Source organism: Pseudophryne corroboree, chromosome 1, assembly GCF_028390025.1.
Source record: "Pseudophryne corroboree isolate aPseCor3 chromosome 1, aPseCor3.hap2, whole genome shotgun sequence".
Lineage (NCBI taxonomy): Eukaryota > Metazoa > Chordata > Amphibia > Anura > Myobatrachidae > Pseudophryne > Pseudophryne corroboree.
In genome coordinates this window covers 377,921,976-377,947,197 of record NC_086444.1, presented here as the reverse complement: position 1 = coordinate 377,947,197, position 25,222 = coordinate 377,921,976, and the positions used below count along the sequence as shown (strand labels likewise).

The 25,222-nt window shown below is 47.1% G+C and overlaps 1 protein-coding gene across 4 annotated transcripts in view; it reads right to left on the bottom strand.

Moving 5' to 3' along the window:
- CIT (citron rho-interacting serine/threonine kinase) overlaps positions 1 to 13,672 on the bottom strand; it is a 541,532-nt gene extending 527,860 nt beyond the window's left edge. For 3 of the 4 annotated variants that reach the window (XM_063913146.1, XM_063913148.1, XM_063913149.1), the window contains exons 1-2: positions 13,466 to 13,559; positions 12,439 to 12,536 (exon numbers count right to left, since the gene is read on the bottom strand). In XM_063913146.1, coding sequence (XP_063769216.1) covers positions 12,439 to 12,534 — 96 coding nt within the window. In that variant the 5' untranslated portion in view covers positions 12,535 to 12,536; positions 13,466 to 13,559. Of the gene's footprint in view, positions 1 to 12,438; positions 12,537 to 13,465; positions 13,560 to 13,581 lie in introns of those variants that run through there. The other variant, XM_063913147.1, reaches the window with a different exon arrangement.
- Positions 13,673 to 25,222: the final 11,550 nt, after the last annotated feature.

Genomic DNA, 25,222 nt, shown 5'->3' with positions numbered 1-25,222 from the left:
CCGCCATGCCGTCAAACGCAGCCGCGGTAAGTCTTGGAACAGACAGGGCCCCTGCTGCAGCAGGTCCTGTCTGAGTGGCAGAGGCCATGGGTCCTCTGAGATCATCTCTTGAAGTTCCGGGTACCACGCTCGTCTTGGCCAATCCGGAACCACGAGAATTGTGTTTACTCCTCGCTTTCTTATTATTCTCAATACCTTTGGTATGAGAGGCAGAGGAGGGAACACATAAACCGACTGGTACACCCACGGTGTCACTAGAGCGTCCACAGCTATCGCCTGAGGGTCCCTTGACCTGGCGCAATATCTTTTTAACTTTTTGTTGAGGTGGGACGCCATCATGTCCACCTGTGGTTTTTCCCAACGGTTTACCAGCATCTGGAAGACTTCTGGATGAAGTCCCCACTCTCCCGGGTGGAGGTCGTGTCTGCTGAGGAAGTCTGCTTCCCAGTTGTCCACTCCCGGAATGAACACTGCTGACAGTGCTAGTACATGATTCTCCGCCCATCGGAGAATTCTTGTGGCTTCTGCCATTGCCATCCTGCTTCTTGTGCCGCCCTGTCGATTTACATGGGCGACTGCCGTGATGTTGTCTGACTGGATCAGCACCGGCTGGTGTAAGAGCAGGGATTTTGCTTGACTTAGGGCATTGTAAATGGCCCTTAGTTCCAGAATATTTATGTGAAGGGAAGTCTCCTGACTCGACCATAGTCCTTGGAAGTTTCTTCCCCGTGTGACTGCCCCCCAGCCTCGAAGGCTGGCATCCGTGGTCACCAGGACCCAGTCCTGTATGCCGAACCTGCGGCCCTCTAGAAGATGGGCACTCTGCAGCCACCACAGTAGAGACACCCTGGTTCTTGGAGACAGGGTTATTAAGCGATGCATCTGAAGATGCGATCCGGACCATTTGTCCAACAGGTCCCACTGAAAGATTCTGGCATGGAACCTGCCGAAGGGAATTGCTTCGTAAGAAGCTACCATCTTTCCCAGGACCCGCGTGCAGTGATGCACCGATACCTGTTTTGGTTTCAGGAGGTCTCTGACTAGAGATGACAACTCCCTGGCTTTCTCCTCCGGGAGAAACACTTTTTTCTGGACTGTATCCAGAATCATACCCAGGAACAGTAGACGTGTCGTCGGAACCAGCTGTGACTTTGGGATATTCAGAATCCAGCCGTGCTGGTGCAGCACTTCCTGAGATAGTGCTACTCCCACCAACAACTGTTCCTTGGACCTCGCCTTTATTAGGAGATCGTCCAAGTACGGGATAATTAAAACTCCCTTTTTTCGAAGGAGTATCATCATTTCCGCCATAACCTTGGTAAATACCCTCGGTGCCGTGGACAGTCCAAACGGCAGCGTCTGGAATTGGTAATGGCAATCCTGTACCACAAATCTGAGGTACTCCTGGTGAGGATGGTAAATGGGGACGTGCAAGTAAGCATCCTTGATGTCCAGGGATACCATGTAATCCCCCTCGTCCAGGCTTGCAATAACCGCCCTGAGCGATTCCATCTTGAACTTGAATTTTTTTATGAATGTGTTCAAGGATTTCAAATTTAGAATGGGTCTCACCGAACCGTCCGGTTTCGGCACCACAAATAGTGTGGAATAGTAACCCCGGCCTTGTTGAAGTAGGGGTACCTTGATTATCACCTGCTGGGAATACAGCTTGTGAATTGCCGCTAGCACCGCCTCCCTGTCTGAGGGAGCAATCGGCAAGGCAGATTTTAGGAACCGGTGGGGTGGAGACGCCTCGAATTCCAGTTTGTACCCTTGAGATACTATTTGAAGGATCCAGGGATCCACCTGTGAGCGAGCCCACTGATCGCTGAAATTCTTGAGGCGGCCCCCCACCGTACCTGGCTCCGCCTGTGGAGCCCCACCGTCATGCGGCGGACTTGGAAGAAGAAGCGGGGGAGGACTTTTGCTCCTGGGAACCTGCTGTTTGTTGCAGCCTTTTTCCCCTACCTCTGCCTCTGGACAGAAAAGACCCGCCTTTTCCACGCTTGTTTTTCTGGGTCCGAAAGGACTGAACCTGATAAAACGGCGCCTTCTTAGGCTGTGAGGGGACATGGGGTAAAAATGCTGACTTCCCAGACGTCGCTGTGGAAACTAGGTCCGAGAGACCATCCCCAAATAACTCCTCACCCTTATAAGGCAAAACTTCCATGTGCCTTTTAGAATCTGCATCTCCTGTCCACTGGCGAGTCCATAAGCCTCTCCTAGCAGAAATGGACAATGCACTTACTTTTGATGCCAGCCGGCAGATTTCCCTCTGTGCATCTCTCATATATAAGACGGAGTCTTTGATATGGTCTATGGTTAACAGGATCGTGTCTCTGTCTAGTGTGTCAATATTTTCTGACAGTTTATCTGACCACGCAGTGGCAGCACTGCACATCCATGCTGACGCAATAGCTGGCCTAAGTATAATGCCTGAGTGTGTGTATACAGACTTCAGGATCGCCTCCTGCTTTCTATCAGCAGGTTCCTTGAGGGCGGCCGTATCCGGAGACGGTAGTGCCACCTTTTTAGACAAACGTGTGAGCGCTTTATCCACCCTAGGGGGTGTTTCCCAACGTGACCTATCCTCTGGCGGGAAAGGGAACGCCATTAGTACCTTCTTAGGAATTACCAATTTTTTATCAGGGAAAGCCCACGATTCTTCACACACTTCATTTAATTCTTCTGATGGGGGAAAAACTACGGGTAGTTTTTTCTCCCCAAACATAATACCCTTTTTAGTGGTACCTGTATTTATATCAGAAATGTGTAACACCTCTTTCATTGCCTCAATCATGCAGTGAATGGCCTTAGTGGGCATCAGGTTAGACTCATCGTCGTCGACACTGGTGTCAGTATCAGTGTCGACATCTGCGTCTGCGGTCTGAGGTAGCGGGCGTTTCAGAGCCCCTGATGACCTTTGAGACGCCTGGACAGGCACAAGCTGAGAAGTCGGCTGTCCCACATTTGGCATGTCGTCAAATTTCTTATGTAAAGAGTCTATACGTGCACTCATTTCTTTCCATAAGCTCATCCACTCAGGTGTCTGCCCCGCAGGGGGTGACATCCCTCCTAAAGGCGTCTGCTCCGTCTCCACATCATTATCCTCATCAAACATGTCGACACAGCCGTACCGACACACCGCACACACACAGGGAATGCTCTAACAGAGGACAGGACCCACAAAAGCCCTTTGGGGGGACAGAGTGAGAGTATGCCAGCACACACCAGAGCGCTATATAATGCAGGGACTAACTGAGTTATGTCCCCTATAGCTGCTTTTTCTATATAACTGTATACTGCGCCTTAAATTTAGTGCCCCCCCCCCTCTCTTTTTTACCCTTTTCTGTAGTGTAGACTGCAGGGGAGAGCCAGGGAGCTTCCTTCCAGCGGAGCTGTGAGGGAGAAATGGCGCCAGTGTGCTGAAGGAGATAGCTCCGCCCCTTTTCCGCAGACTATTCTCCCGCTTTTTCCTATATTCTGGCAGGGGTATTTTCCACATATATAGCCTCTGGGGCTATATATTGTGGTATTTTTGCCAGCCAAGGTGGTATTATTGCTTCTCAGGGCGCCCCCCCCCCCAGCGCCCTGCACCCTCAGTGACCGGAGTGTGAAGTGTGTGTGAGGAGCAATGGCGCACAGCTGCAGTGCTGTGCGCTACCTTGGTGAAGACTGATGTCTTCTGCCGCCGATTTTCCGGACCTCTTCTTGCTTCTGGCTCTGTAAGGGGGACGGCGGCGCGGCTCCGGGACCGAACACCAAGGACTGGGCCTGCGGTCGATCCCTCTGGAGCTAATGGTGTCCAGTAGCCTAAGAAGCCCAAGCTGGCTGCAAGCAGGCAGGTTCGCTTCTTCTCCCCTTAGTCCCTCGCTGCAGTGAGCCTGTTGCCAGCAGGTCTCACTGAACATAAAAAACCTACTTTCTATACGTTCTCTCTAAAGGCTCAGGAGAGCCCCTAGTGTGCATCCAACCTCGGCCGGGCACAAAATCTAACTGAGGCTTGGAGGAGGGTCATAGTGGGAGGAGCCAGTGCACACCAGGTAGTCATAAATCTTTCTAGAGTGCCCAGCCTCCTTCGGAGCCCGCTATTCCCCATGGTCCTTACGGAGTTCCCAGCATCCACTAGGACGTCAGAGAAATATATTTCTCCGACGTTCACATCCTGAACGAAGACTGCTAATATAGCGTTTACCAGTCTTTCCACCCAGCGGAAAAACTTTTGTGGCTCCTGCCATTGTCGCTTTGCTCCTTGTTCCGCCTTAGCGGCTCACTTACGCCACTGCTGTCAAGTCGTCCGATAGAATCAAGACGGCAGATCACGAAGAATACGTTCGTTGAAAATAGCTCTTAATTCAAGATAGCTTATTGCAGACAAGCTTCCCAGCTTGACCTTTTCCTCTGGAAATACTTCCCTTGCAAGGACTGCTCCCCAGCCTCGGAGATCTGCATGCATGGACCCCAGGATCTAATCCTGGATCCCGAACCTTCGTCCCTCTAGGAAGTGAGAACCGAGCAGACACCTCAGGAGCGATATCCTGGCCATTAGGATTATATTCCGGTGCATGTGCAGGTGAGACCCGGACCACATTTTCAACTGGTCCCGTGAAAACCACTCTGGCATTTGACCTGCTCACCGAAAAGGTCTCTTAGGCCGCACCCATCCGCTTCATTAACGGAACCTATTGATGGATTGTCACTGCAAATCTGATCCGACTCCGGATCCTCAGACCTCTTTTCACAGGAAAACACAGAACCTCAACCGTTCAGTATCTACTCTGATACCCACCTCCGACATCTGCATCGTTGGGAACAACAGCCATTCCCTGTGTTGGAGAACAGTCAGAGAGAAACAACGATTTGCACCACTTGTTTCTTGACCTCGCCTTAATCAGGAGTGTGTCTCAGTACAGAATAACAACGGCTCTTACTATTGAAAGAATACCATCCTATTGCCATCACTCCGGTGAAATGGCAAAGACAATCCTGGATATCCACCCAGGTTAGCTGAATGCGGAGAAAAACGCATTTAAATCCTTTTCCACCTTTACGTGCTTGAGCTCCCTTTTTTTTTTTTTTTTTTTTTTTTTTTTTTTAACAGGGACAGCAGGACAACGTCCTGAACCTGACGCAACTCTGGTATGGCGTTGCGTACTACCTCCCCTTCCAGAGGGGAATCGGTAAGATCTATTTGAAAAATCAGTGAGGGGAATCATCTGTAAACTCCAGTATGTCCCCCTATGGATTCTATTATCAACTCAGAGGCCCAAGTCCATTCCCGGACTGACTGAAGAGTATTAGACAAGTTCCCACCGGTGTGGGCTCCTTCAGATAGACCCAGCGACATGCGGTGGAATGTGGTAGAAACAGAAAACGACATCCGCTTCTGCGAACCTAACAAGGCTGCAGAGCTCTTACCTTTTCACCTTCCACTATCTGCACAGAAAGGGAAAAAAGAACGGTATCGAACCGGTTAAAATTACTGCATCCCACAACAGAATGCGTCACCAACCGTTGTGAGGGAATTTATCTCACGAAGTTAGATACACCAGTAGTATCCGCCGAGATCAACTTAACTGAGGCCTCCCCAAACAGCGGTACACCGTCCCGGGGAAAAACTCCAGTATCTCTCAGAGTCAGCCTCAGTATTCCCCCGGCCACACCTCCTGCAGTCGCACGGCAGCCTGCCGCAATGTTATAGAAAAGAAGCAACATAAGAGACATCCCCTCTCTCTCTAGGGTAATTCTATCGGATGCCTTTCCGAATACAAACACTCCCCCATGTGCATGTAATGCAAATAACTCCAAAGCATAGAAATAAAACATCACTTAGCATCCTGTGTACGATCCTTTGTGACAGGGCTCCGTGTCGACCAGGAGTTGACTTTCACAGTATTCTATCCGCGGCGGGAAAAGAATAAACATTCGGACTCCTTTTGAGGATCTGAGACCAACTCGTCACGGCCGACCTAGAGCTTTATCAACAGAGCGACCAGCACATGAAAAGGAATACTATTACTTCAGCATTCATTAGAAATCGTAATATGAATATACATATTGTAATACACATATATATATATATATATATATATACATATACATATATACACACACACATCTACACATATACACATATCATACATATAAGCAGATTGTCCGGAACCATCGGATCCCTAGTGACATTAATGTGTTCTGTATGTGTATGACCATGTACTGAATGCCCCAGTTGTGGATCTAACCAAGAAACCTTATGGTCGACAGAAAACCTAGAATTCGTCGACAGCAGGGAGTAGTAACCAGGCAAAATAACATTCTTGCGACCCCGAGGGAAGTATACATATATAATTTTAATATCACTCCCCCATAAATACTACCATGTCTGTGCTCAAGCTACAAGGCCATGGAACCGTACCATACATATACATATAAATATATATACAGGTATAAGTCAGTTACAGCATGTTAACTTACACCCAGCAATAACAGTTGGTGCCGACAGGGTCACCCACATACTACTGTGTCTCCCATACAGTGTTTACTGTTGAAAAGCAAACTACCGACCTGCTGACACTGCATCTACAGAGTCAAGTATCAACAGGCGTCGGCGATGCCGACAGGGATTCCCATAGCTGATTGTGACAAAGCACTAATGCATGTAGACACGTGGACTATAGTGTGTAAATCTGATAGGGAACACACAGAGAAATATGCACAACAATGATTATATGTCCATTTCTAACAAATAGCGCTATATATTCCTCAATATAACACTAAGAACTCTGTGCCCCCCCTCGTTTGTACTGTACACCTTTTTGGCGGGGACAGAGAGAAAAATGGCGTTGAACACTGTTGTGAGGGCTAAGCCCCGCCCCTTTTCGTCGCGCTTCAGCCACATTAATAATAAAGTGTTTTATGCAGGCAGGGGACTGTATATAGTGTCTAATCACTATATACCTCCACAAATATATATTGCTGTCCAGGGCGCTCCCCCCCCAGCACCCTGCACCCATGTAACCGTTGGTGTGTGTGGGAGCAATGGCGCGCAGCACGACCGCTGCTGAATACTGGCGGAGGATCGTACACGGTGCCAGGGCGCCGAAAATGCTTGCCAGTGTAAAAAAGAAAGACCCTCAGTAACTGCTGCCAAGGGCGCTCCCCCCCCCCCAGCGCCCTGCACCCTGTGATTGCCGTTGGTGTGTGGGAGCATGGAGCGCGGCGCTACCGCTGCGCTTACCTCCGTTACTGAAGTCTTCTGCCATCTGACGCCTTCTAATACTCACTCGGCTTCTTTCTTTTGGCTTCTGTGAGGGGGGTGACGGCGCGGTTCCGGGAACAAGCAGCTAGGCGAACCAAGTGATCGAACCCTCTGGAGCTAATGGTGTCCAGTAGCCTAAGAAGCAGAGCCCTTAACTAAGAAGAAGTACGTCTGACTTCTCTCCCCTCAGTCCCACGATGCAGGGAGCCTGTAGCCAGTAGGTCTCCCTGAAAATAAAAAACCTAACAATAAAGTCTTTAGAGAAACTCTGTAGAGCTACCCTAGTGTGTGTCCAGGCACTCCTGGGCACAGAGTCTAACTGAGGTCTGGAGGAGGGGCATAAAGGGAGGAGCCAGTTCACACCCATTCAAAGTCTTATAGTGTGTCCATGTCTCCGGCGGATCCAGTCTATACCCCATGGTCCTTACGGAGTCCCCAGCATCCTCTAGGACGTATGAGAAAAAAACTGTGTAAAAATTAAACACTTTGTGTTTCTACCATCCACTAATATTCTATACCTGGACATGGGATGGTATCGGAATCCCAGCGGTCAGGATCCAAACAGACAACATGCCGAAGGCAATATTTCAATGGATCTCAGTAAGTACTCGTGTGCCCTCTTACATCCTTGCAGTAGTTACGCTAAACAGGACTTGAAGTCGCGCCATGCAGTGGTGGGACTCGGTAGCGCTGGGAGACTTTTATGTGCATTTTTCCACTAAAATGCATAATAGGTGCAAATTAATGTAACAATGCACACAAGCAGCTTCTGCTGATTAAAATGAAATGCAGCATGCCTATATTCTGCGTGTGACTGTGTCTGTATACAAAATGCTATGCTACGTGCCATTTCGGATGCAGATAGAGCCGCAATTACACATAGAATATAGGCATGCTGCATATCATTTTAATCAGCAGAAGCTGCTTGTGCATCCTATTATATATCTTTGCGTCTGAAAATGCAAAAAAAATAATACGCTAGAGTCACACAGCACTCATGCGTTGAGTAATGCGACTTGTAGCGCACGGAGCGAAGATGCAAGAATACATCTCAGTTTTATATCCCTAACCTTCACCTCTCCTAGCCTTTCCCTAACCACAGTACTCACTGTCGGGATTCTGACTGCCGTGAATAGTTGGAATCTGAACGCATTCTCCTGGACATATCCATCTGTATCTATAATGTTACTATTAAAACCACACCACAATTTAATTTGTGTATGGATCATATTTAACTAGGCATCTTTCCACAAATCCAAGCACAGTCACGTCTTCAGTTAGTCTTAACCTTAATAATGACAATAGTAAAAAATTAACCATTTTACTCATTACTAAACTATCACCACTTGAATCCCTCATGAATGTAACTTCTAGACCAGGCTTTCCCAACCACGGTCCTCAAGGCACACTAACAGTGCATGTTTTAGTGATATCCAGGCTTCAGCACAGGTGACTTAATTAGTAGCTCAGTTATTTTGATTTAACCATCTGTGCTGCAGCCTGGATATCACTAAAACCTGCACTGTTGGTGTGCCTTGAGGACCGTGGTTGGGAAAGCCTGTTCTAGACTAACTTTCACCACTTTATTAATAATAAGTCATATTTTTACTAATGTTACGCCAGCATATACTGTTGCGCTTTACAATTAGTAACAAGGTGTCAACATTAAATGTTGACATTAGCTTTAGGGTTTAATATCGGGGGTAGACATACTGAACAAGCACATTGAAGGGGATGGTAGAGCTATCCCGGCGCACAGGATCCTGGTGGCTAGAATGATGACAGCGGTATACCGATGGATTTTGGTAAAGTATTTGAACCCTAAACCACCTCTCCCGCAGCATAACCCTAACTAGTGTTCATTCTAGCACCCTACACCTAATCTGTAAAGGCAAATTTTAATTTTGATGGGTGAAATTGTAGACATGCTGTATCTCTACACCTGCTGTAGAGATACATCACATCTAAAATTTTGCCTTTCAAAATTAAAATGTACCCTCCCACATCCTAACCCTACCCATAATTCCAGCACTTTCAGGATCCAGTGGCATTCTCACCATTGGGATACTGAGCGCCAGGACATTAAATACATTCCCACTGATGATATTCTGACCATGTCAACATGGTTATTATCTATAAAATATTCCAAACCCCTATTAAGGACATACTGTGGGACTTTTATTTGCCCTTATTACCACCTCCCACTCCTGCACCAACACTCTACAATGCTATTCCTTACTCAGTCAAACAGTCCCATAATCTTTAATACTTTAACTTGTCCCTCAACACAAACCTCTTCAGGAGGAAAGGACCCGACAGCTCTCTACTGAATGCCGAGCCAAACCAGACAGGTTTGGCCCGTTCCCGACAGTGTTAATCCGACTTTTTTTAAAGTCACATTGACATTGTCAGAAACTGGGCTAAAACCTGTCAGGTTTGGCCCCGCTTCCGATAATACACGCGGCTTGGCGGCTGAATCCGTCGATCCGCGTGTATTCCAACAAGTCGGATTTCCCGACTTGTCTGAAATACTGAGCCCGGATTGAATAGGTCGGAACCCCTTCCGACCTATTTCAGTCGGAAACCGCCGTGTTTCCGACTCTAATTGAATATACCCCCTACTGTCTAAGTAACATCTCCATTTCACTGCTCTACTTTATTTACTTCCTCTTTTAGATCATCCATTCATTTGCTCAACTAAGCAATTAAATGCCACATAGACATAATCAAGTATATGGGATGGCATGTAAAGAACTTGACAATCATTACTCTAGCTGGTCCATTCAAGCCTGTCTCTCACTTTCCCTGCAGATTGTACACGTCTAGTGAGCAGTGTTATTTAATTCACCTTAAACCATGTTACTGTATTGTTGTCATTGTAGGTTTACTACACTATAACAGTACAGTGAAATATATTTGTGCTTTTGAATTGAATAATAAATTTAAACTTAATGAAGTAATAGTGAAATGTGTACCAAGACTAGCCGCATAGATTATTCCAGATTGAAATTGTGCTTTATGTAAAACAGGAATCACTTTTGAGACTTAATATTTATTTGTTTGTTTTTAAGGTAAATTTCACCAGGGTCTAAGCACGTTATAGTATCAGGACTCGAGGTGGTCAGGATCCTGGCAGTGAGGTACCCGACACTCAGAATACAGATAGTGGTATCACGGCAGTAAGGTGGGTTAGGATTAGGCTGCAGAGGTGGGGGAGGTTAGGGTTAGACCGCAGTGGGACAATAGGACGGTTAGGAATAGGCGTAGGGTTAAAATACTTACAGCACGCATGTCCAAACTGCGGCCCTCCAGCTGTTGTAAAGCAACATATCCCAGTTTTGCTGTCAGAGAATGCTAAAGCTGTGTCAGGGCATGCTGGGATGTGTAGCTTCTCAACAGCTGGAAGGCCGCAGTTTGGACAAGCCTGACTTACAGGATTGTAACTGCCGGGATTTCGGACCCAACCAATTGTATCACATGGTCTACTGCTTGTGCACGTTGTTTATTGGCCATTAATAAGTCATCAGAATATCATTAGCGGAAGAAAAAGGAGATGGTGCTGATCCTTCATGAGACAGTGACCAATGAACTTGGGTAATAGCCCTTTCAGATATAATAAAAAAAGCTGGGTTGCATCTAGGATTTTGCACACAGGCCCAACTCGGGTGCGACCCGGCAGAGATCCCTTTCAGACTGTCAGTTTATTTAAAAGGCCTCTTTCAGTAAAATACAGGTTGCTGCCCATTCACGTGCAATAACCCAGGATATTTTGCTAGTCTGAAAGGGGTAAACTGCGTAAGTTTCCTCACTCCCCCATCACCCGGCTCCATAGAAGTGAAGGCAAATATGGACGAGATCGTTCATATCTTTGGGGTCGATTCAATTCGGCAACAGATGAATAGCGCCGGGAATTAGCTCCCGACGCTATTCAATTCAGCTAAAGTTAAGTCGGTGAATGCCCGTTCTCGCCGACTTATCAGGTAATTTTGTCGGGAGAACGAGCATTCTCCAACTTAACTAGATGCGGCGATGATGATTACCGATAGAGCTGCCGCGAGGCTGATTCTTTTGTCGGTTTTCTTCTCTCATCCCCCAGGGGTGAGAGAAGAATTCCCGACAATTGCGGGTAACTAGTAGCTGAATTGAATAGCGTTGGGAGCTAATTTCCGGTGCTATTCATCTGTTGCCTAATTGAATCAACCCCTTTGAGTATTATCCCCAGTGTGTAGAGACTATTACACCTATCAGTGTGGATGTGTACTGCTACATCTGAGAGGCATGTCATAATAATGACTTACTTCCAAATGTAAATGAGCCCCAAAGTTAGTAACAATCTAGGTGCAATCAGGGAGATTGCTGCTATTTCAGGGAGTCTCCTGCAGAATGAGGGAGGGTAGGCAAGTATGAATTAGAAGTCGATCCACAGGGAAGGGATGGGGTCTCCATGTACACTGCTGCAGGAAGATCAAATGCACTTGTATATGAAACAATGTTCATAGAAACTTGTTTATTTTTCTGAACTATTATTTTCATGTTTTATTTGCACATTGTGAAGGATTTTTTATTTTGCTGCATCAATTTCACAGCAATAACAATGTAGCATTAATAACACAAAGGACATTTTCAAATTCTAGTCAGGCCAGATTAAGCATCACAACCATGACACCGTCTAATAACCTAAACATTATTTACAAAGTTCTGTGTTCTAAAACCCAGCGCTTCTGGTCATCTCTATGCACAATATGTAAGGGGCGATGCTTTCACGTGGCTAATTATTGTTAACAATTGCTCTACTAAATATCATACAAAAACAAAGTCAGATGCACTGTGTTTTACAACACAATGCTTTGTAAATAAACCACTTGGTTTGGAAAGTATTAATCAAACATTTTTTCAATTCATGCTAATCCAGGGAACCATCCTGTATGGCTCTTTACAGATTTTTAACATCCGTAATTTGACAAACCAGAGGGGGGGGGGGGGGGACTTGAATACCATATGAAACTTGTAACAAGTACAAGTGAATTAATTATCATGACAAATATTTATTAAATTATTTAGTCGTGAATTTTATATTATTGCTACAGGCACCAAACTAAAAGTGTGGAGCAAATTTCACTTTAACATCAGCCTCGGATATTAAAAACATTGAAGACTTTGCAGAGATCACATAACGCTAGCACCTGAAAAAAGTTGTTTAGTCGTGAGGTCCTACTGGTGATAGGCTCTGAAGATAGAGTATCTGCTCCACCGCGGGTTCCAACCTTGAACTTCAACATTTCTGAAATGACAGATTTTTACTATATTACATATGGTTAGCCCATGGCCACATAGCTCACACCTTGATGGTGGTCCAGATAACAGGGGGCAGCTGAGACATGGATACTGATGAGCAGCTCAGGGGCAATGGGTGGCCCCAGCTCTAGCACGTCTCTAATTTCACTACCCTAAAGAGGCAGCCATATGGGCTACCATCGCTCCTACATCGGACAGGCCACGACACTTGACAGGTAACCACAGCATAGTTACCGATAGTTGAATACAATTTAGAAGGTTCAGTTTGATAGACAAATACACCTGTGGACAAAGAGCTTACTGGAGGAAGAATAAATAGCGTGGCGCACATAGCGCACCACCGTACCCGCAGCGTGGCAAGCGCAGCAAGCCCGTAGTCGGGATCCTGGTGCAGGTATGCTGGGCGCCGGGATCCCAAGCACCGGCATAACATACTACACCCGGGGCGTGGGAGGGGGCATTTGATATGCCAGCTGTCGGGATCCTGGCGCACACCATACCGACGCCGGAATCCTGACAGCTGGCATACCGACAACTACTCTCCCTCCTGGGGTGTCCACAACACCCCTGGAAGAAGAATACGCGCTGCAGCGTGGCGAGCGCAGCAAGCCCGCAAGGAGCACTTTTGCGCTCACCCCGATGCTTACATGCCGGCGGTCAGGGTCCCGGCGCCAGCATAACATAGTACACCCATTTTAGAGAAATGTGGAGAACACAACCCCAAAATGTTCCAAAATAACAATTCATATAATAATTCTATGTTAAATAGTCCTACATAAGCGCTCAGTCATACAGCATCACATTAGCACAACAGGGACCTGGACAAAATGTAAACAGGAGCTGATCCTCTGAGACAGATGACAGGTAATCCCCTCCCCTCCAAACCAAACCTCGACAGCCCCCAGCCTCCCGTACCCGAGCCCAGCTACCCTCAGCACATCAGTGCTACGCCTAACCCGCCGCTGCACGCATCTATGTCCATAGCACGGCCGCCCCATAACATTGAATAACAGCAGCAGCCAGTGACTCACCTAGCTCCTCTCCTTACCGCCATTAAATTCAAACACAATATGAGCCGGGTGAGCTCACTTCCGGGATGGCCCTGGGACCTGTATCCCACACTTCCTCTGCCCGAACGCAGCTATTATAGATAGAACGAGTAGACTGCATGGGTGTTGCGACGTAGCTTAGTCTATATGACCGGACTTGTCTAACAACCACTGCTAACTATGTACCCATGCAAAGATTTCTGTAATTTTTTTCCCAAAAGCAAAATGTCCGCAGCAGCCTTCCTTGTTTCCGGGTCTCCCAGACTGAGTTGTGTTCCTACCGCCTTCTAGTGGTGATTTTGTATAGCTGTCAACTGTCGCTATATTGGAACAGCCAGATAAATTTGTTTATGGAAAATATTTGTCCCTGTCAATGTGCTTACTGTAGCTGTCAGAACTTGTAATGACCAATTGTACAATGCTACAGTATTTATATTCATCATTAAAATAGAAGCAGTCTGTAACTATTTTGTTCTGCAGCCTCTGAACTCAGCATAGTTAAAGTGCAAGTGAAATTGTAACCATATCCAGTGGACAAGACTGCAAGACATATGAGATAAAAATATATGCACCTGTATAAAGGGGAGTCATTCGATATGCCGGCTGTCGGGATCCTGGCGCTCAGCATACCGGCACCGGGGTTCCGACTGCCGGCATACCGACAACTATTCTACCTCTTGGGGAGTCCACGACACACCTGGAGGGAGAACAAATAGCGTGGCGCTGCGATCACCACGCTGCGGGTACGGTGGTACGCGCGCCATGCTATTTGTTCTCCCTCCAGTAAGCTCTTTGTTCACAGGTGTATCTGTCTATTAAACTGAACCTTGGAAATTGTATTCATCTATAGCGCATAGCGTGCCGACAGTGTGGTGAGCGCAGTGTGGAGAGCACAGCGTGGTGAGTGCAGCGAGCCCGCAAGGGGCTCTTTTGCGCTCGCCCAGCTGCAGGCATTCCGGCGATCGGGATCCCAACGCCGGTATGCTGGGCGCTGGGATCCCGACCGTCACTATAACGTAGTACACCCCTCCAAAGTATCCCTGGAAATTTTCAACAGTGAAACTAAAGAATGGTAATGCATTTTAACTGCACATGCATCTAAGTAGATAAAAATGTGCACAGTGCATGCATGTGCCCCACAGTGTAATCGTACAGAGACGCAGTTGTAATTGAGGCGCACAGTCTCAGAAGTGTATTGGATATGTATTGGGCATTTCTGCGTGGTGACTTGAAGGTGGTTATTGAGATGCACAGAGATGTACCATTGTATGGGCAAGTTATGGGAGTGTCGCATAACTGGTTACAAACTCAGATGCTTGATCGCTTACACTGGGGGTCATACTCTGATGGAGATTGTGCACTAGCATGGGGCAGGTGCAACTTGCAATGGTTCGTCTGATGGTAGCGTCTAAAGATGCACAAAGTGGGCGTCCCAGTCCTTACCCATTCACACGCATGCTTGTACGCCAGGGAAAGGGCTGTTACTAGCAGTGCCGTAACTAGGCATTTTAGCGCTGTGTGCAAGAAACGACAGTGGCGCGCCCCCCCCCCCCCCATGTAAGATAGGGGCAGTGCGCGCCGTAGGTGCGTGAAAAATTTATAGGGGCGTGGCTTCACGGGGAAGGGGCGTGGCCACAACATAATAGCAATTCATACTACGGTGCACAGTAGTCTACATTATTCAAATTACGCTGCACAGTAGCGCCACTACACCAGGTAGAGCCCCTTTTATACATTACAGCAGACAGCGTCCCCCTTTTTACACATTACAGCAGACAGTCCCCCTTTTTACACATTGCGGCAGCCAGTCCCCCTTTTTACACATTGCGGCAGCCAGGCCCCCTTTTTACACATTGCGGCAGCCAGGCCCCCTTTTTACACATTGCGGCAGCCAGGCCCCCTCTTTACACATTGCGGCAGCCAGTCCCCCTTTTTACACATTGCGGCAGCCAGTCCCCCTTTTTACACATTGCGGCAGCCAGGCCCCCTTTTTACACATTGCGGCAGCCAGTCCCCCTTTCTACTAGTGATGAGCGGGTTCGGTTTCTCGGAAACCGAACGCCCCCGAACTTCACGCTTTTTACACGGGTCCGAGGCAGACTCGGATCTTCCCGCCTTGCTCGGTTAACCCGAGCGCGCCCGAACGTCATCATCCCGCTGTCGGATTCTCGCGAGACTCGGATTCTATATAAGGAGCCGCGCGTCGCCGCCATTTTCACACGTGCATTGAGATTGATAGGGAGAGGACGTGGCTGGCGTCCTCTCCGTTTAGAGTAGACTAGAGAGTAGTAGAGACACTTGATTTACTAATTTTGGGGAGCATATTAGGAGTACTACTTGCTGATAGTGTGACCAGTGACCACCAGTTTAATTAATCCGTTCTCTGCCTGAAAAAAAACGATACACAGTGTGACACAGTTACATACCATATCTGTGCTCAGCCTCAGTGTGCTGCATCATCTATGTAATACTGTATATCTGACTGTGCTGAGTGCTCACTGCTCACACAGCTTAATTGTGGGGGAGACTGGGGAGCAGTTATAGCAGGAGTACATATTTTAACAGTGCACACTTTTGCTGCCAGAGTGCCACTGCCAGTGTGACTGACCAGTGACCACTGACCACCAGTATATTGTGATTGTCTGCCTGAAAAAGTTAAACACTCGTCGTGTGGTGTTTTTATTCTATAAACGCATTCTGCTGACAGTGTCCAGCAGGTCCGTCATTATATAATATATACCTGTCCGGCTGCAGTAGTGATATATATATATTTTTTATATCATTATCATCCAGTCTATATTAGCACTGCAGCAGACGCAGTACGGTAGTCCACGGCTGTAGCTACCTCTGTGTCGGCAGTCGCTCGTCCATCCATAATTGTATACCACCTACCCGTGGTGTTTTTTTTTTTTCTATCTTCTTGATACTAGTAGCTTACTTTAGGAGTCTGCAGTGCTGAGCTGACAGTGTCCAGCAGGTCCGTCATTATATAATATATACCTGTCCGGCTGCAGTAGTGATATATATATATTTTTTATATCATTATCATCCAGTCTATATTAGCAGCAGACGCAGTACGGTAGTCCACGGCTGTAGCTACCTCTGTGTCGGCAGTCGCTCGTCCATCCATAATTGTATACCACCTACCCGTGGTGTTTTTTTTTTTTTTTTCTATCTTCTTGATACTAGTAGCTTACTTTAGGAGTCTGCAGTGCTGAGCTGACAGTGTCCAGCAGGTCCGTCATTATATAATATATACCTGTCCGGCTGCAGTAGTGATATATATATATATTTTATATCTCATTATCATCCAGTCTATATTAGCAGCAGACGCAGTACGGTAGTCCACGGCTGTAGCTACCTCTGTGTCGGCAGTCGCTCGTCCATCCATAATTGTATACCACCTACCCGTGGTGTTTTTTTTTTTTTCTATCTTCTTGATACTAGTAGCTTACTTTAGGAGTCTGCAGTGCTGAGCTGACAGTGTCCAGCAGGTCCGTCATTATATAATATATACCTGTCCGGCTGCAGTAGTGATATATATATATTTTTTATATCATTATCATCCAGTCTATATTAGCAGCAGACGCAGTACGGTAGTCCACGGCTGTAGCTACCTCTGTGTCGGCAGTCGCTCGTCCATCCATAAGTATACTAGTATCCATCCATCTCCATTGTTTACCTGAGGTGCCTTTTAGTTGTGCCTATTAAAATATGGAGAACAAAAATGTTGAGGTTCCAAAAATAGGGAAAGATCAAGATCGACTTCCACCTCGTGCTGAAGCTGCTGCCACTAGTCATGGCCGAGACGATGAAATGCCAGCAACGTCGTCTGCCAAGGCCGATGCCCAATGTCATAGTACAGAGCATGTAAAATCCAAAACACCAAATATCAGTAAAAAAAGGACTCAAAAATCTAAAATAAAATTGTCAGAGGAGAAGCGTAAACTTGCCAATATGCCATTTACCACACGGAGTGGCAAGGAACGGCTGAGGCCCTAGCCTATGTTCATGGCTAGTGGTTCAGCTTCACATGAGGATGGAAGCACTCAGCCTCTCGCTAGAAAAATGAAAAGACTCAAGCTGGCAAAAGCACAGCAAAGAACTGTGCGTTCTTCGAAATCACAAATCCACAAGGAGAGTCCAATTGTGTCGTTTGCGATGCCTGACCTTCCCAACACTGGACGTGAAGAGCATGCGCCTTCCACCATTTGCACGCCCCCTGCAAGTGCTGGAAGGAGCACCCGCAGTCCAGTTCCTGATAGTCAGATTGAAGATGTCAGTGTTGAAGTACACCAGGATGAGGAGGATATGGGTGTTGCTGGCGCTGGGGAGGAAATTGACCAGGAGGATTCTGATGGTGAGGTGGTTTGTTTAAGTCAGGCACCCGGGGAGACACCTGTTGTCCGTGGGAGGAATAGGGCCATTGACATGCCTGGTGAAAATACCAAAAAAATCAGCTCTTCGGTGTGGAAGTATTTCAACAGAAATGCGGACAACAGGTGTCAAGCCGTGTGTTGCCTTTGTCAAACTGTAATAAGTAGGGGTAAGGACGTTAACCACCTCGGAACATCCTCCCTTATACGTCACCTGCTGCGCATTCATCATAAGTCAGTGACAAGTTCAAAAACTTTGGGCGACAGCGGAAGCAGTCCACTGACCAGTAAATCCCTTCCTCTTGTAACCAAGCTCACGCAAACCACCCCACCAACTCCCTCAGTGTCAATTTCCTCCTTCCCCAGGAATGCCAATAGTCCTGCAGGCCATGTCACTGGCAATTCTGACGAGTCCTCTCCTGCCTGGGATTCCTCCGATGCATCCTTGCGTGTAACGCCTACTGCTGCTGGCGCTGCTGTTGTTGCTGCTGGGAGTCGATGGTCATCCCAGAGGGGAAGTCGTACTCGTAAAACCACTTTTACTACTTCCACCAAGCAATTGACTGTCCAACAGTCCTTTGCGAGGAAGATGAAATATCACAGCAGTCATCCTGCTGCAAAGCGGATAACTGAGGCCTTGGCATCCTGGGCGGTGAGAAACGTGGTTCCGGTATCCATCATTACTGCAGAGCCAACTAGAGACTTGTTGGAGGTACTGTGTCCCCGGTACCAAATACCATCTAGGTTCCATTTCTCTAGGCAGGCGATACCGAAAATGTACACAGACCTCAGAAAAAGACTCACCAGTGTCCTAAAAAATGCAGTTGTACCCAATGTCCACTTAACCACGGACATGTGGACAAGTGGAGCAGGGCAGGCTCAGGACTATATGACTGTGACAGCCCACTGGGTAGATGTATGGACTCCCGCCGCAAGAACAGCAGCGGCGGCACCAGTAGCAGCATCTCGCAAACGCCAACTCTTTCCTAGGCAGGCTACGCTTTGTATCACCGCTTTCCAGAATACGCACACAGCTAAAAACCTCTTACGGCAACTGAGGAAGATCATCGCAGAATGGCTTACCCCAATTGGACTCTCCTGTGGATTTGTGGCATCGGACAACGCCAGCAATATTGTGTGTGCATTAAATCTGGGCAAATTCCAGCACGTCCCATGTTTTGCACATACCTTGAATTTGGTGGTGCAGAATTATTTAAAAAACGAGAGGGGCGTGCAAGAGATGCTGTCGGTGGCCAGAAGAATTGCGGGACACTTTCGGCGTACAGGCACCACGTACAGAAGACTGGAGCACCACCAAAAACGCCTGAACCTGCCCTGCCATCATCTGAAGCAAGAAGTGATAACGAGGTGGAATTCAACCCTCTATATGCTTCAAAGGTTGGAGGAGCAGCAAAAGGCCATTCAAGCCTATACAACTGAGCACGATATAGGAGGTGGAATGCACCTGTCTCAAGCGCAGTGGAGAATGATTTCAACGTTGTGCAAGGTTCTGCAACCTTTTGAACTTGCCACACGTGAAGTCAGTTCAGACACTGCCAGCCTGAGTCAGGTCATTCCCCTCATCAGGCTTTTGCAGAAGAAGCTGGAGACATTGAAGGAGGAGCTAACACAGAGCGATTCCGCTAGGCATGTGGGACTTGTGGATGGAGCCCTTAATTCGCTTAACAAGGATTCACGGGTGGTCAATCTGTTGAAATCAGAGCACTACATTTTGGCCACCGTGCTCGATCCTAGATTTAAAACCTACCTTGGATCTCTCTTTCCGGCAGACACAAGTCTGCTGGGGTTCAAAGAACTGCTGGTGACAAAATTGTCAAGTCAAGCGGAACGCGACCTGTCAACATCTCCTCCTTCACATTCTCCCGCAACTGGGGGTGCGAGGAAAAGGCTCAGAATTCCGAGCCCACCCGCTGGCGGTGATGCAGGGCAGTCTGGAGCGACTGCTGATGCTGACATCTGGTCCGGACTGAAGGACCTGACAACGATTACGGACATATCGTCTACTGTCACTGCATATGATTCTCTCCCCATTGAAAGAATGGTGGAGGATTATATGAGTGACCGCATCCAAGTAGGCACGTCAGACAGTCCGTACTTATACTGGCAGGAAAAAGAGGCAATTTGGAGGCCCTTGCACAAACTGGCTTTATTCTACCTAAGTTGCCCTCCCACAAGTGTGTACTCCGAAAGAGTGTTTAGTGCCGCCGCTCACCTTGTCAGCAATCGGCGTACGAGGTTACATCCAGAAAATGTGGAGAAGATGATGTTCATTAAAATGAATTATAATCAATTCCTCCGTGGAGACATTGACCAGCAGCAATTGCCTCCACAAAGTACACAGGGAGCTGAGATGGTGGATTCCAGTGGGGACGAATTGATAATCTGTGAGGAGGGGGATGTACACGGTGATATATCGGAGGATGATGATGAGGTGGACATCTTGCCTCTGTAGAGCCAGTTTGTGCAAGGAGAGATTAATTGCTTCTTTTTTGGTGGGGGTCCAAACCAACCCATCATTTCAGTCACAGTCATGTGGCAGACCCTGTCACTGAAATGATGGGTTGGTTAAAGTGTGCATGTCCTGTTTATACAACATAAGGGTGGGTGGGAGGGCCCAAGGACAATTCCATCTTGCACCTCTTTTTTCTTTCATTTTTCTTTGCGTCATGTGCTGTTTGGGGGGTGTTTTTTGGAAGGGCCATCCTGCGTGACACTGCAGTGCCACTCCTAGATGGGCCAGGTGTTTGTGTCGGCCACTAGGGTCGCTTAGCTTACTCACACAGCTACCTCATTGCGCCTCTTTTTTTCTTTGCGTCATGTGCTGTTTGGGGAGTGTTTTTTGGAAGGGCCATCCTGCGTGACACTGCAGTGCCATTCCTAGATGGGCCAGGTGTTTGTGTCGGCCACTAGGGTCGCTTAGCTTACTCACACAGCTACCTCATTGCGCCTCTTTTTTTCTTTGCGTCATGTGCTGTTTGGGGAGTGTTTTTTGGAAGGGCCATCCTGCGTGACACTGCAGTGCCACTCCTAGATGGGCCAGGTGTTTGTGTCGGCCACTAGGGTCGCTTAGCTTACTCACACAGCTACCTCATTGCGCCTCTTTTTTTTCTTCTTTGCGTCATGTGCTGTTTGGGGAGTGTTTTTTGGAAGGGCCATCCTGCGTGACACTGCAGTGCCACTCCTAGATGGGCCAGGTGTTTGTGTCGGCCACTAGGGTCGCTTAGCTTACTCACACAGCTACCTCATTGCGCCTCTTTTTTTCTTTGCGTCATGTGCTGTTTGGGGAGTGTTTTTTGGAAGGGCCATCCTGCGTGACACTGCAGTGCCACTCCTAGATGGGCCAGGTGTTTGTGTCGGCCACTTGGGTCGCTTAGCTTAGCCATCCAGCGACCTCGGTGCAAATTTTAGGACTAAAAATAATATTGTGAGGTGTGAGGTGTTCAGAATAGACTGAAAATGAGTGGAAATTATGGTTATTGAGGTTAATAATACTTTGGGATCAAAATGACCCCCAAATTCTATGATTTAAGCTGTTTTTTAGGGTTTTTTGAAAAAAACACCTGAATCCAAAACACACCCGAATCCGACAAAAAAAATTCGGTGAGGTTTTGCCAAAACGCGTTCGAACCCAAAACACGGCCGCGGAACCGAACACAAAACCAAAACACAAAACCCGAAAAATTTCCGGTGCTCATCACTACTTTCTACACATTGCGGCAGCCAGGCCCCCTTTTTACACATTGCGGCAGCCAGTCCCCCTTTTTACACATTGCGGCAGCCAGGCCCCCTTTTTACACATTGCGGCAGCCAGGCCCCCTTTTTACACATTGCGGCAGCCAGGCCCCCTCTTTACACATTGCGGCAGCCAGGCCCCCTTTTTACACATTGCGGCAGCCAGTCCCCCTTTTTACACATTGCGGCAGCCAGGACCCCTTTTTACACATTGCGGCAGCCATGCCCCCTTTTTACACATTGCGGCAGCCAGTCCCCCTTTTTACAGCCAGTCCCCCTTTTTACACATTGCGGCAGCCATCCCCCTTTTTACACATTGCGGCAGCCATCCCCCTTTTTACACATTGCGGCAGACGGTGACCCCCTGAGAGAGAGAGAGAGAGAGAGAGAGAAAGAGAGATAAACTTACCATCTCCCTGCAGGCAGTCAGGCTCCTCGTGCAGCTCCCTCGGTGCAGGCAGTGAGGTGAGAAGGAGGAGGAGGGAGGGGGAGCAGGGAGCCGCAGCAGCGCTATGTCATTGGTATTAAGCGCCGCTGCAGCATCCCCCTCTCCTTCCGTATTGGCTGCCCGGCGCTGCTGTGGATGCTGGGATGGAGGAACCGCATCCCAGCATCCACAGCAGCGCCGGGCAGCCAATACAGAAGGAGAGGGGGATGCTGCAGCGGCGCTTACTACCAATGACATAGCGCTGCTGCGGCTCCCTGCTCCCCCTCCCTCCTCCTCCTTCTCCGCTGCCCGGCGCTGGTCCTCTTCTCCCTCCACAGCGCGGCGCACGGCGCACACAGCAGAGGCGGCATGTAATGAGTCAATTTGACTCATTACATGCCGCTGGCCGTGCGCCCTCAGGGCAACTGCGCTGTGTGCCAAGCCCACTTGGCACACACGTAGTTACGGCCCTGGTTACTAGCATTAGCATACAGTATACGACTGCTGCAAAAGATGCTAAAGCAGTTGCAACAGCATGCGATTGATACAGGTCCACTGCAGATAGGTGTGAACAAGACCTTAAAGATTAGTGAATAATGTAATTTTTTTTTGTGTTATATTCCATTTTCTCAGTGTTAGTGAAATATTTCCTAATTCTCTAAAATGCATTGTTTTATTCCCATATTTTTATTGGTAAGCATCATTTTGACATATTTATGTAAAAAAATGATAAGCAGATATCTTCTAGTACAGAGAATGTTGCCAATGTTATCATGGCTGCTTCCACTCAAGCCTATATAAAGCCTAATTGGCTGTTGCTCACAAGCCAGCCTTGTCTAGATGTTACCTCTATACCTGGGAGGTGAGTTCATTTAAAACAATTTAATGATGGGTTGCCTTGACAATGGGCAGAAAGATTAAATGTTTTGATCAAAATGTGAACAAAATCCTTATGCTTTTATTTGCTAGATACACCCAGATTTGCAGCATAATATTGTTATTGCGGATAACAAAAGTCTGTCTGTTTCACTCATATCTTCTAGTACAGCCAGTACATCCTTCTGATGAAGCTAGGTGACCGAGCCTAGGGAAACGCGTTAAGTGTGAAAGCTGCCACCATCACTATCATCAGTGCTCCACATCATTACGGATCCAGATATGGACTTATAACAATCAGTTTTGGAACACCTGCTTTGGAATCTTTCCCTGTGGGACATTCACATTACAGCACCGACTGGAGGGACCCAGCTTGAATACAAGTGATACAGCTTGCTTGCTGTTTTCTAAAGCCTCTGGAAGCCTCCGTCCTCACGGGTAACACCAGCTGTATTTTATTTCTCTTTCCCAGGGAACTTTGTCCAGTATTCTAGTCCGGGATCCACAGTGGACACTCACTAGCAGCACATTCAAATGCTTCACAGCTCCATATATGCCCTTAAACTTCATGTATATATGTGAATTTTATTATTTATTTTATTTGATGTTTAGTAAATAAATTCAAGTATGTTTTTACAATCATCCACAGTTTTTTAATTATTTACTATTGGAGAAACAACCAGCGCCGGCTTTAGTGCTTTTTGTTGTAAAAATTCTATTGGGACTGACAATCCCTTGCTGGCAGCTGTGACAGCGCATCTGGAATTGCTCTCTTTACATCCACAAATATAGCTACATTAGGCCTCTTATTCCCTGTTGTTAATGACATGTGATTTACTAGTATCTTTAACCAGCGGCGATTTTAGGTGCAGACTAGCAGGGAGGCTGCCCTGGGCATTGCTTCAATCGCCCCACCAGCGCCCGCTACCAGCACCGCGCTGTGTAAGGGGCTCTGCCTGGCGCAACGTATGTAAGGGGCTCTGCCTGGTGCAACATGTGTAAGGGGCTCTACCTGGCGTAACGCGTATAAAGGGATCTACTTGGCGCAACGGTATTGCTACTAATAATTAGTAGCAGCAGGAAGAGAGAGGTGGTATTCCCCCTTTATAAGTCACTTTTAAGACTTCCCCATAAAGCAGAGCTTCCCAAACTCTGCCATTACAGCCTAGTTTAAGGTTACCCATGCTTAAGCACAGGTGACTTAATTAGTATTGCAGTCAATTTGATCTATCTGGATTCAAGCATGGATCCTTAAATCCTGGACTGTAATGGTGGAGTTTGGGAAACCCTGCCTTAAAGACTGTGTACAGGGCTTGAGGTCTTACCCAGTGGTGATTTTGCAGTGTGCAAAAAAAAAAAAAGAAATAATACAATATTTCAGAGACCGGCGCTAGAATGGGCACTATTCACCAAGCTGCTGTGTCGACCACAGGGGTAGTCAATCCCAAAATTATAAACAGTAAGACAAAGAAAGGACATTGTGCTTCTTTGAGGAAAGAACTTAAAAACAAGTGAAGTGAAATTGAATTTTATAAAATGTATTAATATAAATGTATACATTTCTTTCTGTATAATTATCTCGATAGATCATCTATTAAAAATTCAGACATATGTTAACTTCTAAATTAGGCAGCCAAATAATCTGAAATAAAATTGCATAAATAGTGATAGCTAAGTCACCCCTTGATAAATATGGATTCCACATTCATATTAAAATGATATAGTTAAGTTAGTATCTCCTGTTCCTTGTATATGACCTTGTGATGTAGGTTCAATCATTAACTTTGGATGATGGGTCCTGGCTGTACGTTGCTGTCCAGTCTTGAAGAATGGGGTCCTATAATTAGCAGATGGCACCGCTGTGGCAGCAGGAGTCCCCTGTAGCCGGATCTACAGCTGTATTAGAGATGACCCAAATATTAAAAGTCTTTGAAAAAGCTGGGAACCCCCTCAACGAAACGCATCAGACCAGCTGCACCACAGGACAATAATTGGCCTTTCCACTTGATCTTCATTCTTTTGAACTCTATGTGACCTGAACCAGACCTTCATCATCGGACTGAACACGGATGGTTAATATTTGGGTCATCTCTAATACAGCTGTAGATCCGGCTACATACAAGGTTAGCAAATACATTATATTTCTTCTGTGCAGGGAAGATACTGGATGCTTTTACATGTAACCCACAAA